The sequence below is a fragment of the Tigriopus californicus genome, chromosome 8 (genome assembly GCF_007210705.1).
Source record: "Tigriopus californicus strain San Diego chromosome 8, Tcal_SD_v2.1, whole genome shotgun sequence".
NCBI classification, from domain to species: Eukaryota; Metazoa; Arthropoda; class Copepoda; order Harpacticoida; family Harpacticidae; genus Tigriopus; species Tigriopus californicus.
In genome coordinates, this window is record NC_081447.1 from 7921460 (window position 1) to 7944484 (window position 23025).

Genomic DNA, 23025 nt, shown 5'->3' on the forward strand with positions numbered 1-23025 from the left:
TTCATACGACCACAAGATCTTGTTGAATAGATGAACTTAGTCAAGTTTGAGCCTAAACCTATGCTTAGGGAACTCAGGAGACATGTTCAAAGTTATGTAGTAAACACTACATAAAATTTGACTTTTCGGCCTGCTCTTGGTCAGCTACATAAACTTTTGACAACTTAACTTTGAAACGATGGACTTTGCATGTAAATGATATTAAATTGACCTACCGTTAATTGAAGAGATCTACATTTCTTATTGTATTACTTTAATTCGAAAAGTGGCTCAGAGTGGCTATAACTTCCCGATTTACCGGGAAGCTCGTTCGCAGTCCATATTTCTAGAAGTCCGTGGCAAGACTTAGAAACACTAGAGGTCCCTGGTGGCTGAAATGTGCGTCAGCTCTGTAATGTAAACAAACCGATTTCTCCTCCGCCAACCGGGCAAGGTTTGCCCTCTAGACAGAGTGAATAGGCCGTGGATTGGAGCCACAACATCTGGATACTGATTGAGGGTCCTCAGAGTTCATGAGAGTGACCTTAGTTTGGGTCCTGTTGAGCAGGACAAAACCATCAGATCGATCTCAAAGGCCAAGCTCAGGATCCACATCAACTCTAAAATGAAGACAGTCCAGGCCTCAGTCAACTTTAGTGAAGTTGCAAGCTTTGGCCTCATATTAGAAATCCATGAACGTGTTTTGAGGGGTTATGAAGTGGATTCATTGACCCTGTCCTGGTGTGACCCGCCTGCAAATTATCTGCCGTTAAACAGCCACCACACTCTTGGTGATGGCTTGGTGGTTTCCATATACCTTCAAGGCATTCACTTGCCAAACAAGGCCCAGTGTGGAACGAACAGCTTTAGAATTTGTTTGATCCAAATTGTTGATCCTGTCATTCAATCTGACAGAGCATCACAAACGCCTGCCTGATCATGTGCGTTCCTTCACTTTTGGAAATGAAAAGGATATCTCAACCAATATCATTCATAACGTTCATCCCCATAGTCCTCTTGGAGGGGTGGAACTAATTTTTCCAGTGATCAAACACCAATTAGCCCAATGAGGCTCGAGAGAGCAAGGTACCTTTTGGACCATTCAACCCTTGGGGTATCAATCCACTCAGCAAATTTGAAGAGGTGTCCTACTGAATGCTGTTCATATCAAACTAGGAAGGATATTGCCTTACTAATTATTCTAATCTCTGTATTGAACCACGCAAATCTAGAATCTTTGACCGTGCACTGAACCTTGATTGAACTTTGGAAGCATGAAATTAACACAAGCACATTGTTACTATTCATCAAAAGCATGCTATGAATAGTGCCTTAACTCCTTACCAAACCTTCACTGGTTGCGCCTAATGATAGAAATCATTGGCTTTACGTACCTACAAAGGAGCACATGGTAAAGCAAAACGTTAACGTTTTTATTCAAGAAATCTTCAATGGAACTGTCGACTTTGTAAACCCAATAAGGATCCTTATTTGCAACGTCACACGGCCCAAAGAAAACGGGAAGAGGCACGGTAGATTGCTAAATAAACTGCTCTTGCCTTGCCTTGAACGCAATTTCTTTTCCGGACATTATGTGACCCGGGGCACTAGTTGTAAATAAGATTTTGATAGAATTAGACAAAAGCAACACAAACGCATTATAATTCAATAAAAAGGAATTGGCCCAATCGGCTCTTAATTTGGTACAGGCTGACTCACAAAGCGCCCTCTGAAATGCAGAACATAAAACATTTTTCGTGCAGCCTAAGGGGCTATGTGGTACTTTTCACCCACTGTTCTTTGATTGGCAACTTGGTCCATAATTCAGGCAAATCTATCCAGCATCCAGTTTAGCCAATGGCATAATGAAAAAGAAAAACTAGCTGTAAGTTAACTGATGTTCATATCATCCAATAAAAGCCAGAACCAGGTTGAAAATCTACCGTATCGCAAGCTGTTTGAGCACTCATCGGGGAAACCCAAACCTAATACGTAGTCAAATTTTGAAATGAAAATTACGAATATAAATCAACGTTTAGTATTAAAAGTATGACGCCCACCTTTCCTCACTTAAGTGTCTGAATCCCATGGAAGAAAATAAAGACATCACTTGACTAACGTGAAATACATGGACAAAGTTTAACTTTCTGCCATCTGGCCTATCATCGTACAATAGAAATGGAGTCCAAATGGGATCATTGGCTACCTACTCATATATTAGGTTCCATCATGGGCGTGCAATCAAGCTCATATTTTCTTACTACCCGGGATTACGCAAGCACATGAAAAGCATAATATGCCGTGAATCATGGAGTGTTCCTGAGCTGTCGGGCTCATATTTTCATTGCGCACAAACCATTCAAGCAAGACATTCGGATCTGAACACAAGCAGGTAAGAAGCCACATTGAATGTGAAAGATATCCATCCGCAATTATCTCCTCTTGGCCTTGGCTTGATTGAAGGTTGATTGCGACACATGACTACAAACAATCAGGCATCACCTTGCTCAGGGTTGGGTGGAGGCGGTTTCAAATGAGCGGCCCGCTCTGGCCCAGAAGGGGATATATTGAGGGAAGGCGTAAATTCTTAAGGGATCCGTTTATCTGTCTTACAGTGTTTGACCCAAGCAACGTACTTGAATTGTTCAACCAAGGCTGTAAATGGTAACACATGGTTTACGTAATACGGGCAACGGTGGAGGGATGTCTTCAAGAGCCTAGGGGTTACGTGAGCTGACCGATGCCTGGACTGTCTTGATGTTAGAGTTGAAGTGTATCCTGAGCTTGGCCTTTGAGATCGATCTGAGGGGGTTTTCCTGCTCAACAGGGCCCAAAGTAATATATATCTAGATGTTATGGCTCCAATCCACGGCCTATTCACTCTGTCTGGAGGTCAAACCTTACCCGGATGGCGGAGGAGAAATCAATTTGTTTACATTACTGACCTGACGCACATTTCAGCCACCAGCGACCTCGAGTGTTTCTACGCCTTGCCCATTGGGTTGGCAGAGGAAAGAAGCCATCCGGAGTTGCGAAAGTCTCCTGCAATCGCCAGAAATTTTCTGGTAAGTTTAAATACTCTCTGATTTTTATTCTAAATATTGTTTTTGAAAACTCAACCCCATCTTATCGGGGACAAGGAGCCCACTGGGGCGGCCTACCAGGAGACATTGCTTCATGTTCTTTAAACACGCTTTTGGTCCGGTCTTTGAAATACCTCTCTGTTTTTGCATATTTGGAATCCAAAGCCATCACTGAATGTGCCAGAGTGGATGAGCGGTGCAAAGGGAAAGAAAGTTCCCACCTCCCGTTACCCGAAATCGCATTCAACTCAGAGAGGTTAAAAGGATTTTGCATGAGCTTGGCGAAACCCTTGAGGCACTGACAGTGAGTGGGTCTGGGTTGAAACAGAATGAGCTTCTTATTCGTGAAGACACTCTATTTCGTCATCTGGGTGCCTCTAGCCTCATATTGTCATCAGCCATTTATTCGATTTTGCCATATTAAAGAAAGCGACAAATTTGTCAAAGTTCAGCGAGCAGGCACGCGAGTCTCTCCACGCTAAGTTTTATAAAACGTGGATGCGATATTGCGTCAAAGATGTCACCAAACAGAGAAATTCAACCCAATTATTTCCACCTTTGCTCGGCTACAATGGAAATTATGGGAAATGATATTCATAGAATTGCTCCAACACTCTTTGTCCGCATAAAAAGCTGCCAATTTTAATCCTGACTTAATTCTTAATTGTCTATTTATTATACTTAAAGACTTAGAAAAGGTAAAATCAAAGTAAGTAGAGTTGACTTTCATTTATATTCAAAACACATTGAATGATTGAAGCAATATTCTACTTAAATGCATTGCATTACATACTACTAGTAAGACTAAGGTATTTCGAGCACCTGAGTGGCGTCAATCACTTGGAATATTTGAGTTAGATCAGTTTGCTGAGTTTATTTCTGTGTTTTTGTCTTGTTTTCTTACTTAACACATGTTCTTGATTCCTTGCTTTTCTCTGTCCCTTACTTCTTGTTCACTATTTCCATCTTAGATTTGTATGTTTAGTTTGATGTGAGATAGTTGATTCCTATTTTGCTTTCTTGTCCAATATCTCAAGACAATTGACTAGCCTTTTAGTTTTCCTCGTTTTCTTGGTCTCTTGATTTTGCTGCAAATTGATAGTTCCACTGCATTCATGATGGAAGCTATCTTTGGAAAAGTCAGCAAAGAGGCTAGACAATGTTTGAAGTTGGTCTTGGCAGAGTAGGATCCTTCCGTAGTCAATAAGCCCTTTATCAATAACCCTGATAAGCCTTAGCTGTTTGGGTCAATCAGACCAGGGTGCTGCTTGAACAACAGCCTCACCCAGCAGTTGAGAAGTCGACTGATTTAACCAAGGTGTGTAAAGATTAAAGTAATACCTCCTCTTGAAATAGTGCAGGAAAAGACAGTTGTAGAGAAAACAGTCTGTCCTGTTTATCAAAAGAAGCCTTGTACTGATGAAGAAAAAGGCTGTCAGTTTGACTACCCTAAATGATGTCAAAAGCTTCTCAAGTTTGGCCTTGAGAAGTACAATAGGAAGAAGGGATGTTCAAAGGTGGATTGTCCTTTTTTCCACTCGTACATGTGCCGTCAGGCCGTCAGGCCGTGAAACGTAAGGCGTGCTGTAAGGTACGGTGTATCTCTGTCCACATAGAGGGGACAAAAAAGGAAAGAAAGGTACTGACCAGCTCAGCCTCGTAGTATTAGAGCTGACCCTATTCCTAAGCCTAATCCCACCCCACCCCCCTTCCTTAACCCGTTTAGCTTCCTCCCTCCTACCTCCCATTCTCTCTCCACTTCCCTCATCTTCCCTTAAATACCCAATCTACACCCATTCCTTAAAAACCCTCCTTCCCAATATTCCTTGTCCCACCCTATTCCCAAAATATGTTCCTATTCAAATGTAGCTGCCAAATCATTCCTCAAATCCAACCTTCCTCATTAGGTCATGCTTTTCCTCCAATAGAACATAGCTTTGTTGACAAGCGGGATTTTATACGGGTAGTCAATTTGAGCACTTAGATGATCTTGTAGTCACACATCAAGATGCTTTAGAGGCCATCAAGGATATGAGGCTTTCGACGTCTCCTGGATCTAATGGTGTGACATCTCAATTTCTGATGCTCACTGGGTCTGTCTCCTGTTTTCTCGTACTTGATGCGTTGCATCTTGGATCAGGGCAAGTTTCCATCCTCACTAAAGATAGCTCACGTTGTTCCAGTTTTTAAAGGGGGAGATAAGTCGCTCCCCAGTAACTACGTATAGGCCAATTTCTCTCACTTCAAGGTGTTTGAGAAGATCATGAAGTCTTAACTTGCTGAATTTCTTGAAATCTATGATGTGCTTCCTCCTAGCCAGCATGGTGAAAAACCAAGCCAAATAAGAAAAAAATGTATTTCATATCTACGTTTACTCTTTTTGGAAAGAGACTTGAAAAAATAAGATAGTAAATTTTCCCATTTTTCTTAAAATTTAACAGAATATCTGAAAATTATTATGAATGTTCACAAATATTGGTATTTTTTTGCTGAAATGGCTGAAATTGCTTTATGAATTGCAGAAAAATGTCAAATATTGCAGTTAAAATGGCACAATTTGCAGATGCAATAAAGTTGCAGAAAAATCTCGGAATGGCACTATTCTTGCTAAATTTGCAAAATTTATAGGATGCAAGTTTTGGCCGGCCCTAATCATAATCGCTCAAGGTAGTAATGTTCATATGAACCCGCCTTATTTCGGTTAGAGGGCATGATGTTTTGAATTAGATACCATAGCATTTTAGAGTTGGACCAAAAATCTACGAATTCATGTGTTTGGTCTTTAAATTGCCAAAATATGATGAAAATGCGCAAAATATTACCCACGCAATTGAAAACGCCCAAATATTTACTTTTCGAGAAAATGGCCAAATTTTTTTTTAATTGAAATGAAATGCTTTTACCCGCTCTACTGATCACCCAATCCCGTCCAGATGGACAATTTCAATCCCGATCTGATGATGGGTGATTTATAATCCAATGCAGAGTGATTAATGTTAATCCCACTCCAAAGAGGGGATGAATGCAGGACGTTGTGATTGTGTGAGCTTACTACTGATGTGATCAATCTGCATACATCAATAATGATTACCGGATCACTTGGACGCTCCATTTCGGAATACGGAGCTTTGTGATTGCGTGTTCTCACGGCTCCCCTTTACTTTCTTGGTATTTGAGCTATGAATGATGTAGTATACTTGATACTATTTGGCACTTTATTTGGACGATTATCAATTTGCAGCATTGTGTTGAACGGAATCATCAATGCTATCCTCAACACCATGAGGCATCCAAAGAAGATCAAGGGCTTTTTTTGTACCATCCCCTCCCCCCCTTTTAGATGCGTCCAGTATTGGAATATGTGAAACAAGCCAAGCTTTCATCTCGGTCTGTAAAATGTGACAAACACCATCCTTTATCTTTGGAAATTCGTTCGTTTTCTCACTTCACGAACTTATAATAGTGCAAGGACTCTAAAGAGAGGAAACGACACGGCTTTCGCTGATCGACAAGTTAGGCCATTGCGTTGAATTAAGACAGTAACTCTAGTATCAATAAAACAAGATTATCCATACGGCATAGTACTTTTAGTGTTTTTAATCAAATAATGATCTCTTTGATGTAAAACTCTCTTCATATAGTAAATATTTCTGAGTTAATTTTGGAAATCAAAGGAATGAATGAAATGAGCATCAAATTTATCAAAAACAGTCAAATTGTCTTTCAAATCAGTAAAATATTGCGCATAACTGGCTCAAAAACATGCATAGATTGAAGATAAATAAGAATCATTCTATTAATTGATGAGTAACTTACACAGACAAAATATAAAAGAATGTAAGGAATAAGCAATAAAGGAACATGTACATAAATTGTAACAGATTAAAATATTTGGGATGGACAATTGATAATTTTGTCTTAATCCACACATTTGACAAGACCATAAGACACTGGTGGAAAATGAATGAGCTATCTTTTAGTAGAGTTTAGATTTTTACTTTTTAGGAAGCTTGCATGAAAGGCAGGCATTATTTAAGGGGCACAGAGTAATACAAAAGTACTGTACACTAGATTTCAATTTGAACTTTGGACTCCAAAACGAATTTTTTTTATGCAAAAGCATCCAAACTAGTCCAATAAACAGGTTTTGGATCTCTCAAGATATATTATTCCATGATTATGAAGCATCCAAATGAGTTTAAGGAACATTATGTAGCTCAGAGCTACAATATGTCTACTTTTGGATTGAGGGCAATCCCTAGAGTGTGAACCATATTTTCAGAACAAGAAATTTGGTCAGGATGTTTCTGAAACAATCTTCTTCAAATGATAGTATTAGGAAAAATATTGACCAATTGTGTTTAGAGCAATTCTTCCTTTATCAAGAAAACCTAATTAGCACTTTTCAGTTGTTGTACTTCAAGACATGTTGAAGTCATTTAAAGTATATTTATAGGCCTGGTTTGAAGCGCATACCATCAATGGTTCCAAAAATTATATTAGTCACATATTTTGTTCAATAATTATGCCAATGATTGACATCAAGAAAATTCCGCATCAAAAGTTTAGGCCTACATTGGTGGGAGAGGTTTGGTGATCACAAAAAGTGGCGTTTCCTTACTTTAGTGTCCTTGAATAGTGTTATGGCTTGTCTAACTCATTTTCTTCGGTAATCGAGACCCGAGGTTTAGTCATTCACGAATGGGAAATTGCGTTCATAAATAGCTTTCAGAGTGCATGATTTGACATAAACTTGGGCAACTTTTTAAGGAATTAGTGGTTGAGAGTTCTAGGCACAAAATTAGATGAATTCAATTGCAATGTCCATGAGCTGGTCATAATGACACTTTGACTTGCTCCATGCGGACTAAGTTGTGCCTAACATCCAAATTTTTGTAATCGGAATTGGAGGGATTTTTTCCAATCTAACTGACTCTGAATTCAAACTTAATGTCTCAATAGGATTGCAGTTTTTGCAACCTTATCTTCAGTACAATTTACTATATATTATGAATTACAAGTCAAAGATTGGAGCTGGCAACTCTTTGACACTACTACAAAACCTTAAACTATGATTGAAGGCCACTCTTTGACACTACTACAAAACCGTAAACTATGATTGAAGTTTGATATCTTGAGTTTAGTCCATTTTTTCACTTTCAGCCTTTTTCGGATCTTGGGCATAATGCTAGTTACAGCGTGATTATGACCAGATCGTGGACCTTACAGTTGAATTCATCTAATTTTGTGCCTCAAACTTGCAACCATTGATCCTTTAGAGAGTTGTCTATGTTTAATTCAAATTCTGTAAGTACTTTGAAATCTATTTATGAATGTAATATCCCATTCATGAATAAAGAAACCTCGGGTATCATTTACCGAAGAAATGAGTTAGTTTTAGACTGGGTTGATTACATAGGGAATGGATTGAGTGTTAAGGTAATGAAACTATGTCAGACCAGTAATGGAATGAGTGAAACAAGCCAAGCTTTCATCTCGTGAATCATCTCACCATCTTTGAGAATTCGTTCTTTTTCTCACTTCACAAACTTATAAAAGTGTTATGGCTTAACCATCACTTCTTGAGCCAACATGTCTACAGACCTTCCTCTTAGTAACAAGTAAACAAACCCCTTTTCAAAAGCCAACTTTTTGGGATTGTGTTGGGATCAAATAATTCTTTAAAATCAGGATTGCCAGAAAGCTAAGAAAAGTCGAAGTACCATGCTGTACATCGTAAGGTAAAAGGTTAGCATTGACCAAAGAAGCAACCCTGGTTTGAGGGAAGAAAAATCAGGGCTACTTTTTGTGACTAACTAACGGGTTTCCGATGTTCCGCTAGTGATGCCATTTGCCACTGAAAATGTAAATTGGTAGCCCTTGTTGCAACCTCCCTTGATTACTTATTTGATCCCATCAGTAGAACTTGGGCAAGCTAACCCAAGCAGAGATCCGTTGTTAACTTAGGAATCCCAGATGGTTAGCTCAGGAAAACCGCAATTTGAGGATTTTTTTGTTCGTATCTAAAAGTTGCGTTGGGCTAATGACGACCAGAGAGGGGATTAGGGCTACAAAGTTTGGGCAGAAGAGAGGTTAGAGGAAATGAGGATGAGATTGGAGGAGAGGGACGGGAACAATGGGAGGGAAAGAGGGAAGAGGAAAGGAAGGGGATGGGGTAAGTCTGTGGAGAGACTTGACAATGAGGTTGAGACAAGTGCTGTCTCTTCCTTCTTGTGCCCCAGAGATGGGCCTTTGTGCATTTGAAATTGAGGCATATCTTGTGCCTCAATGATCTCTACAGACCCCTTTCCTTTCCTCTTCCCTCTTTCCCTCCCATTGTTCCCATCCCTCTCCTCCAACCTCATCCTCATTTCCTCTAACCTCTCTTCTGCCCAAACTTTGTAGCCCTAATCCCCTCTCTGGTCGTCATTAGCCCAAAGCATCTTTTAGATCGTATTAGAGGGCTTGTCAGAGAAAAGTCACTCCAACCAAGCCACTTGACACTTTGCTTTGAACATATTTTGGTAGTTGGGCAGCAGGATGTCGGGCTGATTGGCTTCACTTCCGTTACTCAGTTTCAACCAAAGCAGACAAACGAGCCTTCAACTCACTGGCTCCCTGAATTCGGAACTTGATTTTGAGAATCACGTAACAAAATGGGTTCAAAGCCAAACCCTATCGCACACACCAGGCAGCCGCCAGGGAGCCGCCAGGGAGCCGCCAGGGAGCCGCCAGGGAGCCGCCAGGGAGATGATAGATATATGTAAGAAATGAACTGCACATTAGTCATGCAAAAATGTGTAATGGAGAAATAGAGGTCTTAGTTTGTCATCTTCAAGGTGCTCAGTTTGCTCAAAGATTTTCATTGTCGGGGACTTCAAATTTCCTGCTTGCGTTGTAGAGTGAGAGGCTAGTCCCAAGGGGTATGTATATTCCTACTTCGAAATCGACATCTCAGTCGTTCAAAAAGCTGGAGGAGTTTGCAATCTTGTGCAAATTTTCCCAGCATGTAGATTTTTCCCATTTGATTCCTAGTAATCTGTCAGATCATTATGTTCTCGAGATAGGGTCGACCATTACTCAAAAGCCGGCGTGCTCTAGAGTAAGACCGGCCAAAAAGGTCGGTCTGGCTAAGTTCAAGTTCAAAGACAAACATTGGTAATACAAAAGTTAGTAGAGCTTGACCTCGTTTCAGTGCTGAAAAAGGAATCATCCATTGATGTAGCCTTAAACAAAATGATTCTAGCTTTTGAGGGTGTCTGTTCCACTCTAGAAATCTCTGAATGTGTTCCACAGGGCGGGGAATAGACTAAAACTCCGAAGCGTAGGACGAATTTGTTCAAAAAGATTTGCAAACTAGCAGAGAGGCTCCAGAGCAATTTGAATCCTGTAGTTGTGGCTAGCCTTCAAAGAAAGTTGGAGTTGATCCAAGGTAGAATTAAGGCCTACATTAAGATAGATCAGTTGAAAAAGGAAAGTAGGGAAGTCCAAGAGATGAAGTCGAATCCGAAGGCATTTTTCTCTTATGCAAACTCTAAGAGAAAGATGAAACACACTGTAGGGCCTTTTGAGGTTGATGGGGAAGCCATAGACAATGTAGAGTCTATGGCCAAAATACTTGGAGATCAGTTCTTAGTGTGTTTTCAACTCCAAAGAGTTTGGAAGCAACAGCGGGCAACAGCCCATTGCACTATTGATGAGTTTGTTGACATTGGCAAGGCTTGTCAAGTCAAGCGTTTAGATGATCTTGTAGTCACAGATCAAGATGTTTAAGAGGCCATCAAGGACTTAAGGCTTTCAAGTTCTCCTGGTCCTGATGGTGTGACATCTCAGTTTCTGATGAGATGCTCACTGGTTCTTCCTCCTGTTTTCTTGTACTTGATGCGTTGCATCTTGGATCAGGTCAAATTTCCCTCTTCTCTGAAGCTAGCTCATGTTGTTTCAATTTTCAAAAGGGGAGATAAGTCGCTCCCCAGTAACTATAGGCCAATTTCTCTCACTTCGAATGTTGCGAAGGTGTTTAAAAAAGATCATGAAGTCCAAACTTGTTGAATTTCTTGATATTTATGAACTCCCTCCTCCTAGCCAGCATGGGTTCCGAGCACATTTTAGCACAATTACCCAACTGATTGAACACATAGGGCAGGTTATTGAGGGACTAGAGAACCAGAAATCAGTTGATATAGTTTATCTTGACTTTGCAAGACCTTTGATAAAGTAGATCATGGCCTTGTGTTGTATAGACTTCATGAAATTGAATTCAAGGCAAGAAATGTACCCCTTTAACAAATCAGCACCCCTGCTAACCCAAAATTGCGCAGTCTCTTTTGATTTCCCCACCGCCAAGAATATGTCGATCATAAATTAGGGAAAGGCAAAACTAACAAGGAAAAGCCAAGATGACAGAACAGTTCAGTTGACATTCATAGCCTGCCTTGCCGTCAACTCCGGTTCAATAAGCCTCCATTATACAGTAAGGTCTCACATAGTAAATATATTCACTAAGTCTTTGGACACTCCAGCTTCAACCATTTTGTCATCGGTCAATTTGGAGTCAATATCCCAATATCACAGTTCTCAATTGGATAAGAAGCTTCATTCATGATAGGAAGCAAATTGTTAAGGTTGAGGGGTCCCATTGTGACATACATGATGTCAAGTCAGGTGTTCCCCAGGGTTCCATCTTAGGGCCCCTCCTTTTTATAATATTTGTTGCCCCGCTTCTAAGCTTAGTATTACTACCAGTCTCTCTTCTTATGCTGACGATACAAAGTTAGTTTTTGGTAGGAATGGCCAAGATTCCATTAGCCTTGCAAAGGACCTAGAAATAATCTATTCTTGGGTTACTAAGAGTAATATGGTTCTGAACGGCATGAAATTCCGCTCATGACCTTCAGGTCAACTCCTTTGAATACTTCACTCGTAAATAATGGAGGTAAAGATATTGAACAGGTCTCATCTAGAATATGCTTCACCCATTTGGGCTCCAAGGAGTTCAGCAGGTTTACAAAAGGTCGAACAAGTCCAAAGATGTTTCACTAGGAACATCACTTGAATGAGAGAGCTCTCGTATTGGGAGAGACTAAAAAAGTTGGAACTGTACAGTGTTCACAGAAGGTACGAAAGGTATCTGATCTGTACGTCTTCAAAAGCATCCATGAACTTTGTCCCAACCCAGAATTTAGGGTCAATTATAGTGAGGCTTAATGTGCGTTTTGAGAGCACCTTCAAGCCCTCAAGAATCCAGGTTAGTTTGAACAATGAAGTCCACTTTTCCCCTTTCTCGGTCTCCTTCATTGTTAAATTTGCTTCCCTCTAATATTCGTAGTGAATACGTAGGCCTTTTTGATCCGGTTACATCTTTTAAGTCAGACTTGGACAAATTTTCAGATAGCATTCCAGATCAGCACTACATTCAAGGACTAGTCTGCCAACTCAAATTCGTGCTAGACCAAATATCATATAAAGATGAAACGTAATAAATAGACGTACTATAACCTTCATTTTAATAACACTGGGGGATTGCATTTCCTGTAGCGGTTAGAAAAGCCCGTGAAAAAAACAAACAAAAAAAATAAGTCATAATGAAATTAGACTAGTCAAAACTAAAGAGTGTTATTAGTCAAACCATGAAATTGTCGTTTATTAAAGAATAAGCTCCTGGACTATTTAACTTTTTACCCTCCTGCCTTCGACAATTCTACTGATTTGATGACCCAATGCCATCTTTTAAGGCAAATTACAGAAGTCTTTAAACACCTTTCCGGACCAGCCTCAAGTACTCAAGGCCTATCTCAATATGCCAATTCTAATTCATTCATTGCAGGATCAAATATTTTAACGTGCTTGACTTTGCCCGTTATCCTTGTGGCTATTCATCTATTCTAATTTCTAAAGTTGGCAAATTGGAAAAAGAAAAAAAACCTGTTGTCTGTCTGTGCATTACTTGAATCCGAATTTGCATATACGTGGTTAATCACTTCAAAGAACCAATCACGCCACTACTGAGTTTGATTCAGTTCATCACTACTAGACTGGTAGACTCAAGATTTGAGTGCACCTAAGAGGGCCATGAACTAAACATGAACCCCAATGTGAAATCTAGAGTAGGGAAGCTGCTATGCGGCGTTGGAAATGTACGCAATGAACTTTGTAAGAACTGCTAGTCCAAGAGGTCCAGTTACGTCGGCCTTGCCGGGCAAGTCGACTAAAGCCATTTATTCCTGGCTTTGCTCACTCCCTCTCCTCCCACCCACCCGAAAAAGGTAGAGAAGAAACGGTGACGTGTTGGCAAATACAAATAAACAAGAATTCTCAACACCATAAATTGCGGAGTTTGAAGATGTAACCGCCAACAAATACGAAGAGGTGCCCCTCAGTTCGTCACTTTTAAGACATTTCTTCTAATATTTTTAGTTTCTGAATGCAATCTCTGACAAATCGATTGATCGGGAGGATGTGGGGCAGAGCTCTGCGAAGGAATGACTTCCAGTCAAGATTGGAAAGAACTTTAGTGACCAATGGAATTGTGGCTCCGGCTGATCGTTACCTTTCCTGGGACAAGTTCACTCCTGTCAAGCTTCGGATGGAGGAGGTTCATCCGGGTAACATCCCACCCACGACAGTATCCAACTTTCTCAAGGATCATGTGGAACAGTTCTGGAGCAGGACTGCTCTGTGTACGAAAGTGGAAGATAAATGGGTTGGCAGAACATTTGAGCAGTACTACCAAGAAGTCCAAATTACTGCCAAGGCTTTTCTGGCTTTGGGTTTGGGGTCTAAAGAAGGTGTGGGGATCTTGGGCAATAATTGTCCAGAATGGATGATTGCTAGTGTGGCCAGCATTGTGTCCGGGGGCTTAAGCTGTGGAATGTACACGACCAGTTCCAAACAGACTGTTCAGTTCATTGCTGACAATGTGCCGGTAACCATTTTGGTAATTGAAAATCAGGCCTTTTTGAACCAGATTCTACTAGGACGAAATCTCACGGAGGTGTTTCCTACTGTCAAAAAAGTTATTTTGATGGAAGGAGCACCTAATTCAAGTCAACACTCGTCGTCCTTCGTATTAAGTTGGCAACAAATGCTAGAAGTGGGAAGGACTGAAAGTGGATCCAACCTGGCGAGCGTTGAAAAGCATCATCGAGCTAATGAGGCGTGTCTGATCATCTATACTAGCGGAACAACGGGTGAACCAAAAGGTACCATTCCAAATTAAGAACAAGCAAAAATGAAACTAAATGAAGCATCTGTGCATCTCGTAGGGGCCATGATTAGTCATGACAACATTGTATGGTCTTGCAAGATTGTACAAGAACACTTCAGTTGGCATCAAGAGGATGTTCTTAGCTATTTACCTTTGAGTCACGTTTCCGGTCTCATGGTGGATTGCTATCTGACTTGGTCGAGTGGAAGCACAATATATTTTGGGGACAAAAATGTTCTCAAGGGAACGTTGGTAAGAAGGATGAGAAACTAGGTATACCTGTTGCGAACAGGCCCTTGATTTGACAAAGGATCTCGTAGATTCTCTAATAGCCGTGAACCTAAGTGTGCAGTATTTTGCAGCCCCGATTTCTGCAAGATGTGAGACCTACTAGATTTTTGGGCGTGCCCAGGGTTTGGGAGAAAATAGGAGTTGCGATACAAGCGAAGGCTGCTCAAGGATCATCAACGAAAAGAGCCCTCGGGATGTGGGCGAGAAACAAGCAAATGGATCATATTCGGCGCAAACGTTCAGGCGACAACAAATTTGATTGGAGCCACTCCATTGCCAAGCGATTGGTTCTAAGGTAAGTGCCTGAGTGAGTAAGTTAATCGGTTAAAGTGGAAATAGTTCCTTCCTGTCATGTTTTCTGAATTGGCCATCTCTGTCAGGGTTGGCAAATGGGTTAATGGGTTTTTGGGGGTTTAAATGGGCGGGTGGGACGGTTTTTTTGTTGCATGGTCTTATGTTGGTTTTTTGATTGGACGGGTTTTATTATTTTTTAATCACATGTCAAAGCTGTCAAAGCTCAAGTTTCGTTTTTTTTTCCTTTTTTTGAGCCACAGACAACCAAACTGTTATTAAAAAAGTCCTCAATTACCATTACTTTTTAGAAAAAATATTGTATTGGGTTTTGTGCACAACACCGAATACGAATAAGAATTACGCTCTTTATACATGATATTTCATACCTGTACGACTTAACATCAATAAAATATTCTCCTGAGAAATGTGCTTCTTTCAGTCGGGTTCATGAAGCTCTGGGATTGGATCGTGCGGTGGCCAAAGACGGTTTATACTCAGGAGCAGCAACTCTTTCTGCAGAGACTTTTGCTTATTTCCAAAGTTTGGGAATAAATTTGCAAAGTATATACGGGTGCTCGGAGGCCACAGGACCTCAAACTACGAATTTAAGCGGTACGTGTACAACCTACCAACCTCGGTCTTAAGACTTTTGTGGAACAAAATAGAAATGTGATGACGTTGAACAAATTCAGTTAATTTGGCCCTATATTCTTCGAAGTTTTTTTTCCGAATGAGTTGCAGAGAATGTACGTGCACATTCTGTTTCGTAATTGTTTAGATTCAACAAGCCCCCCCGAATTCATGGGACTTCCCTTCCTTGGTGTGCGGAACACAATCTTGAACCCGGACAAAAAAGGTGTGGGAGAAGTGGCTGTACGGTCCCGAAATGTGTTCATGGGTTACCTCAATGATGAGCCTCTCACCCAAGAGTCCTTCACTGAAGATTCAGGGTGGTTCAAAACCGGCGATCTCGGCCGATTTGAAAGTGACGGATCCCTAGAGCTCAAAGGAAGAATCAAAGAGCTCCTCATCACTTCGGGCGGGAAAAATATTTCCCCCATTCCAATTGAAAACCGCATTAAGCACGCCCTCCCCGAATTGATTAGCAATGTGGTATTAGTTGGAGAGCAAAGACATTACCTCACATGTCTGATTACCCCTCGGGTCAAAATAGATCCCGAGACAACTCTTCCCACGACCGATCTGGACGATTCCGTGTTACAATGGCTGGCCATTCAAGGCTTGACGAACGTGATGACTACCTTCGATTTAGTGAGGGAGGTGGAGACAAATGCCGTCTTGGCTAAGGCCATTCAAAGTCAAATTGACCTAATCAATGAGAGTGCCCAATCCAAGCCCGAGTGTGTTCAAAAGTTTCGCGTTCTTCCCGAAGACTTTTCCATCCACGGCGGACAACTTGGACCCACCCTCAAACTGAAGCGCCATCGGGTCATGCAGCAATACAAGCCCATCATTGACCAAATGTATTTGGAAGGATAAAGTCAACACGTTTCGGCGAATGGTTATCGTTTTACGATTAACGTAATCTTATTACGTTACTTTCTTACCGATACTTTCCTGCCGATACTTTCCTCTAATAAGAATATAGGTTCCTTATATGACACTTATTTTTGAGAGGGACCAAACGTCCAATCCAACGACTACGACCTGCCTTCAGTCACGTTTGTAGCCTGATTAAATTATTCAACATCGTGATGTATCGCTATTTTTTATAAAATCACAGTTTGCTGTTGTCGTGACTCCATTTAATCTCCAACTTTGCCTTTGGAATACGTTCTCAGAGTTTGATTGGTGCTTGTACCCTTAATTATGACCATCATGATTAGACCTCAGAAAAAGGTAACAAAAAATAGTAGAATGTGAGAAAATTTAGCCGATTTAGTCTCATTTATTGAAACAAAACATTGCCATTGCAAAGAGGGATGAATTTCGAGGTTTAAGGAATTCCGTTCTTTTCTTACCGCCGGCAGTTAAAAAAGCGAAATGGACCGTTTGGACAAGTTTGGGCCGAAACGAGTTTATTACATTTGCTAGCAATAGCATGTTTCTATCATGGTTATTATGATTTAGAATCAATACAGACACACCAAGGCATACATTCCATTCAAAATGCTTTTGCTTGCTTGGCAAATTTCTGTGTTCACGCACCATCTCGTTAAATCGATGGAGCTTTTTGCTGGGTTGAGCAGAATGTTTTTCGATCCGGAAGCTCAGCCAGCTTTTAAGCTTAAATGACCTCGGCTAGGGCTCCCATCACAAGCTAAAGAGAGTACAATATCAAAATAAAAACTCCTTAAATGAGTGGCAAACGCGACCCTGCCGTTCTAGGTCTCGGAACCAGGGCTGCTTTAAAACTCGTTCCTGATCTTGCGTCTTCATTTCCCCACCCTTTTTCGTTGGAATGGGATGGGAGCCCTACCAGAGGTTCTTCAAGTTAAATAGCTGATGTTCCGGATCGAATCCCATCATAACAAGAGGAGGAGAATCAGTTCCGTTGATTTAATGACCTGATACTTGAAATGCAGAGATTGGACTTGCGAGTAAGCAATTAAAATATTTTGAATGAGATGTATAATGATGTTGCTAATAAATGTAATAAACTCGTTTCGGCCCAAACTTGTCCAAAGGGTCCGTTTCGCTTTTTTACTGCCGGCGGTAAGAAAAGAACAGAAATCATTAAACCTCCAAACTCATTCCTCGTATAAGAAAAAGAAAGCGGTCAAATCAGGGATGAGAAATTATTAAAAGCCATTTTCTACCACCTGGCAGAAATTGGTGGCAGAAAATGGCAGAAATTAGTCCAAAATAAGTGGCAGAAAATGGCAGAAAATAGAATTCTTTGTATTATTCTAAATCATATTTTTCTGGTATTTACGACCACTTCCGTTAATTTTTAAGCCCACCTGTATGTAGTTTGATACGTTGGGATGGGTATTTTGCATCGAATTTGAGATACAACCACTAAACGTCATAGGGCATGTCAAGTGAAAGAAATTTAAGGAAAAATGTGGTCCGGCATCCTGATTTGGGGCATTTATGGGAGGGAGAACTAAGACAAACATTACAGTCAACTCGCATCATTCGCCCATTGAAGTTTTAATAATCGAGTGAATTTGAATTTGAGTGACTTGTGTTACAAAACCCAACAAAATGACCATGTTTGGTATGTTTAATTCGGTGAACGCACTATCAAATTGGCTCAATACCACAATGCTAATTGCCTAGACAAGCCTGTGAAATGAAAAAAATGTCAAAATCCAATGCATGCACAGTGCGACTTGGCTGGGCATGTTGTCTTTGATTTTAATCCATGGAATAACGCAAGTTGTCCATAAAAGCCTTTACTTGACTAGCCCTATTGGAATATGATCGAGTTTGAATTTTGCCACCGCAATCGATTTGAGTCAGGGATGCCATTGGACCTCCACTTTTTATAGTCAAAATGACGACATTTGCATTTAAAAAAGCTGTATCATAGTCAATAACCATTTTGATGACTATGAAAAAAAGTGTTGTGGCTACACCTTGGATACTGCAAGTGGTCTATGGATACTGTTATCAATTCAATCAACCATCAAACAGTATAAAGAGCAATATTTGAGGAACAATTTGCATTCCAGCCAATGCTACATCAATATGCTTTGTAGCAAAGGACACTTGAAAAACTTATCCAACCCATATGATCCTTCTTGTCTTTGGCATATTTTAGAATTAAGATCGGCCATTCTAAACAACGGCGGCCATTTTTGACCACCTTCCAGCAATTTCTGCCACTTTCTACCATTTTCTGCCACTTTCTGCCACTTTCTGCCATTTTCAGCCACTTGTGGCAGAAAATGGCAGAAATTCGATCAATCTCGATTTTTCCCATCGCTGGGTCAAATACATTCATCCCCTAAAACTTTTGATTGAATGAAAACAAATATTTTTGGGGTACAGTTATGGCTAGTTTTTCAAGCCAGGATGCGCTAAATTTGGATACCTAGTTTCTTAATGGAACAAAAAATAATAATAGCTTAAATGTTAAGTTACATCATGAAAAAGAGCCATCCAAACTTATCTTTGCCATGGAACAATGGAATCAAATGTTTGAGTCAACAAAGACAAAACCATTAGAAAGTATTTCCATTTCCAAGTGCTGGGAGAGGCTCCATATTGCACCAAGTAGTTTGCTTGAGCAAGAAATTGAAATTAACAAGGAATCAAGAGTGCCATCTTAATTTTCATCTGGAAGGGATGGATTTCTTTTGCCAAAAAATATTGTTCACATTTAAAGCCACCTTGAAAGTTCATTTTTAGGAAGCAATAATTGACAAAATGGTTGGAAAAATGTACACAGTAACTAAAAAATGGCAAATCTTGACAACGACTCAAATTTATTGAGCTATGAAATGGACCTTGCGACCTTATGTTCCATTTTGTCGCATAAAGTTGTACATACACATTGTGTACAACTTTGGTCCCCATGAGAGTACCTTGATTAGAGGTGCATCATTCTGTAGCCCTCAGGACTCAGGAGAGAGGAGGACTTCCCCAATGAATCCGATGTATGATTGATAAATGATTGAGGGAGATGGTTGTAGCGCATTTGACTAATGCGTGACCGAGTTGACCTTGGGTTCATGGGTTCGATCCTAGGTCTCCCCACCAACCCAAACCCTGCTTCTACAAGGGATATTTGCCTCGAATGGCAACCCTTGATCCCAGAATGGGCTCCAAATCGCCATGTGCGAACACAATTGGATTGACATTCATGTACCACTTATATACATATATCCAATAAGACATGATTCTCGCAATAAATACATTTTTTTAATTTGGGGTCGGAAAAATAGTTAATCTGGTCAAAATAGGTGACTGAAGTGACTGAAGTTACGGGTCGAACTAAACACCTTGCATAGGTACCTAGCCATGTCTTGCTCTCCTTTTCTGAAGTCTACTCTCCAAGACCACTTGAACGTCATATTGAAGAAAAGCTTCACATAAGCATTAAAGCTTTAAGTAATTTGCTAACAATTTCTTCAGGTTGACCCTTCAATTTCGGCAGTTTTTGGAAGGCAATTTCCAAATTAGCTACCTTTGGAACCTTTTTAATATTCACAGATTTTGAATTGGCAATCTAGCTTCTTTTACCTCATACTGTAGATCTGTTTATCAAACAATCCCCGCGTCTGTGTTTTTTCGAGTTAATCTTTGGGTCACCCTGTCTTCTTCGTACTCTCGCCCCACGCGACCTCTGACGATAAAAAAACACTTTGCTCTGGAAAGAACGCTACAGATCTTACAAAACCTCAAGAATTGGCTTAAGTCCATAAAATTACTTGTAATCAGAAAGAAAAAATCATCTTAAAAAGTGTGTACGATAATATGCGACACACGGTATGCAAGGCCTTGGATATGGAAAATGGCCAAAGCCATCACTTTTTTTCCGAAATCCCAACCTTGAATTTCTTGGGCGGCCTTGCATCCTTTTCCATCTTGTTTGCTGATTGATCTTGGGGGTTGAGAAATGGATCCAAATCTCGTCTGTAGAGATAATGCTGTTCAAAAAGGCTGCTCCAAGCTCGAAATACATCTTGTGATAACGCCGCTCCGCGGTACTCATGACCTGCTCTATCTAATAGTGATGTGATCAAATAAATTTTCAAAATCAGGATTACTAGAACGCAAGGAAGGTCAAAGCACGGAGCGATTACATCGCGGAGTAAAATGTTAAGTCTGAGCAAATAGCAACCCTGGTTTGACGAAAGGAAAATCAGGGTTACTTTTTTAGGCTAATTAACGGGTTTCCAACATTCCGCCGGTACTGTCATTTGGCATTGAAAATGTAAATTGACAGCCCCTGTAGCAACCTCTCCTGAAATTGGTTTAGCTTGTGGAGCGAGTCAGTGACCAGCAGTAAGAGAACTGAGCAGGAAGAAGTAATGTTTCTGAGCTATTTGATAGAAAACAACAATAACGCATGTGGCTCTTCTTTCTCTTGCATTTTTTGTTGAAAATTTAAATCTTCCTTTCCTTATTATAGGAGTACACAAGCCTTTTTTGCTCCTCTCTCCTCTTTTCTTGAATGAAGGAAAGTCCTGTTTTTCTAGAAAAAAATAGAACTGGAATGGAGCACTCAAAAGTGTAAACCTTGACATTCACTACAATTGATTCTAAATTCTGGTTGACAGAAACGCTTATGGATACTTTTGAAGATGTATTGTAAATGATACCTTTTGTACCTCCTTCAAATACTTAATACTGCATTGTTCCAATCTTCTTGGTTTGTTGAAATATAGGATAAATTCTCACATTGTTCCTGCCAACCAATGTCTAATGTAAGTGAAATTTAAGAAAGAGAGAATATAGTTGATTCTGAATAAACTGATTGATGCTAGACATGAATCTGCCTAATTAAATTTGGAAGTGGACTATGCGATGGCTGGCTTTGCTGGCCTCGCGAGGCTCACCCCTCCAACCCTAACACCCCAAACTAGTGCTGGGGTGAGTCTGGACCTGAGATTGAATGCATTTGAGTCTTTTACTTCCGAGTAAAATGTCCAAGTTTTGCTGGACTTGCCCCAGCACTACCCCAAACAGAAAAATAGTAAATTAAAGTATTAAGAATAATGAATTTGGGTTTTTACATTTACTGAACTTTTTTTTTTGGTTTGGTTTTTTAAGGGCTTTTCTAACTGCTACAGGGAATGTAATCCCCATTACCATTAAAATGAAGGGTTATAATTCGTCTATCTATTACCTTTCAATAATTTTAGTCTTTGAGTGTAGTCCTTGAATGTAGGGTTTATCTGGAATGCTATCTAAAGATTTGTCCAAGTCTGACTTGAAAGATGCCACCAGATCAACAAGGACTATGTATTCACTATGAATATTAGAGTGAAGCAAATTGAACAATGAAGGAGCCCAAGAAAGGAGCAAAGTGGACTTCATTGTTCAAACAAGCCTAGATTCTCGAGGGCTTGATTGTGCTATCAAAATGCACAATAAACCTCGACGGTCACTAGAATTGACCCTAAATCTTGGGTTAGGACAAAGCTCATGGCTACTTTTGAAGACGTACAGTATCAGATACCTTTCGTACCTTCTCAGAACACTCCAAAGTCCCAACTTTTTTAGTCTCTCCCAATACGAGAGCTCTCATTTTTTAAACCTGCTGAACTCATTGGAGCCCAAATGGGCAAGGCATAATCAAGATGTGACTGAACAATCAACTTGTACAGAGTTAGCATTGTGATGCTATCTCTGGACTTAAACGTGCGATATATCCAAACACAAATTTGAAAAGCTTTACCCACCTTCAAATGGATATTCTCATCAAACTTTCCATTATTTTGGAGGACTACATCTAAATCTTTCATAGAAGAGACCTGCTCAATATCTTTACCTCCATTATCTATGAGTAGAGTATTCAAAGGAGTTGAACCAAGGTCATTGAGCGGAATTTCATTCCGTTCAGGACCATATTACTCTCTGTTTGGGCCGAAAATTTGTATTTTCGTTATTTCGATGAGAAATTGGCACCCCTGACGGATGTCTGCACTTGATAATTCAGGGTCCCCCTTGCCATCTTTTTCCTAGGACATAGACGGTTGTACAACAGACTGGAAAATGTTGAATGAGCATATTTTGTCAAACAAAACCCACTAAGGACTTTCAAAGGATGTAATTGGCTGAAGTCGATTACTAATAAAAAAAAGTAGGTTTCCTTTGGTATACAAACTGGTGATCTCTGGGAGAGACTTGAATTTTCCTTACATGCTGTGATCTCAGAACTTATCCCTGACACCCGGACCCCAGCCATCCAGACTTGAAGTGTCCTTACTGGCTTTAGAATATTTAAGGGGGACAAGTCAAAGATGTTGTATTTGACAACAACTGTGATTGTTTTGGAAGTGAAGTCTCAGATCACTGTTCAGATACTGACTGATCCACTGGAATCTGAGCATCTTATTAGAAAAGATGTGTCAAGCTTAACAAACTGCTCAAAATATCTTAGCATGCCGTAGAGGCTTAATGTGCGTTTTGAGAGCACCTTCAAGCCCTCGAGAATCCAGGCTAGTTTGAACAATGAAGTCCGCCTCTCTTCTTTCTCGGGCTCCTTCATTGTTCAATTTGCTGCCCTCAAATATTCGTAGGGTTTATGTAGGG

At 40.3% G+C, this 23025-nt stretch overlaps 1 protein-coding gene across 2 annotated transcripts; it reads left to right on the forward strand.

Moving 5' to 3' along the window:
- The first annotated feature begins 13173 nt into the window (after positions 1–13173).
- Positions 13174–16481, forward strand: LOC131884943 (long-chain-fatty-acid--CoA ligase ACSBG2-like). Of its 2 annotated transcripts, none has more exons than XM_059232841.1 (6): positions 13174–13327; positions 13479–14263; positions 14327–14520; positions 14631–14854; positions 15293–15465; positions 15632–16481. In XM_059232841.1, the coding sequence occupies exons 2-6, from the start codon at positions 13486–13488 to the stop codon at positions 16351–16353; spliced, it is 2091 nt and encodes a 696-aa protein (XP_059088824.1). In that variant the 5' UTR covers positions 13174–13327; positions 13479–13485; the 3' UTR covers positions 16354–16481. The 2 variants fall into 2 exon arrangements, with proteins under 2 accessions (XP_059088824.1, XP_059088823.1); XM_059232840.1 differs by having other exon boundaries at positions 13179–13406.
- The last annotated feature ends 6544 nt before the right edge of the window (positions 16482–23025 follow it).

Excerpts from the sequence above, each read along its gene's own strand:
- LOC131884943 (XM_059232841.1), top strand. The coding sequence starts at position 13,486 with ATGCAATCTCTGACAAATCGATTGATCGGGAGGATGTGGGGCAGAGCT. Across the intron at positions 14,264-14,326 it reads AACAACGGGTGAACCAAAAG|GGGCCATGATTAGTCATGAC; the intron begins GTACCATTCCAA and ends TGCATCTCGTAG. Across the intron at positions 14,521-14,630 it reads ATGTTCTCAAGGGAACGTTG|CCCCGATTTCTGCAAGATGT; the intron begins GTAAGAAGGATG and ends AGTATTTTGCAG.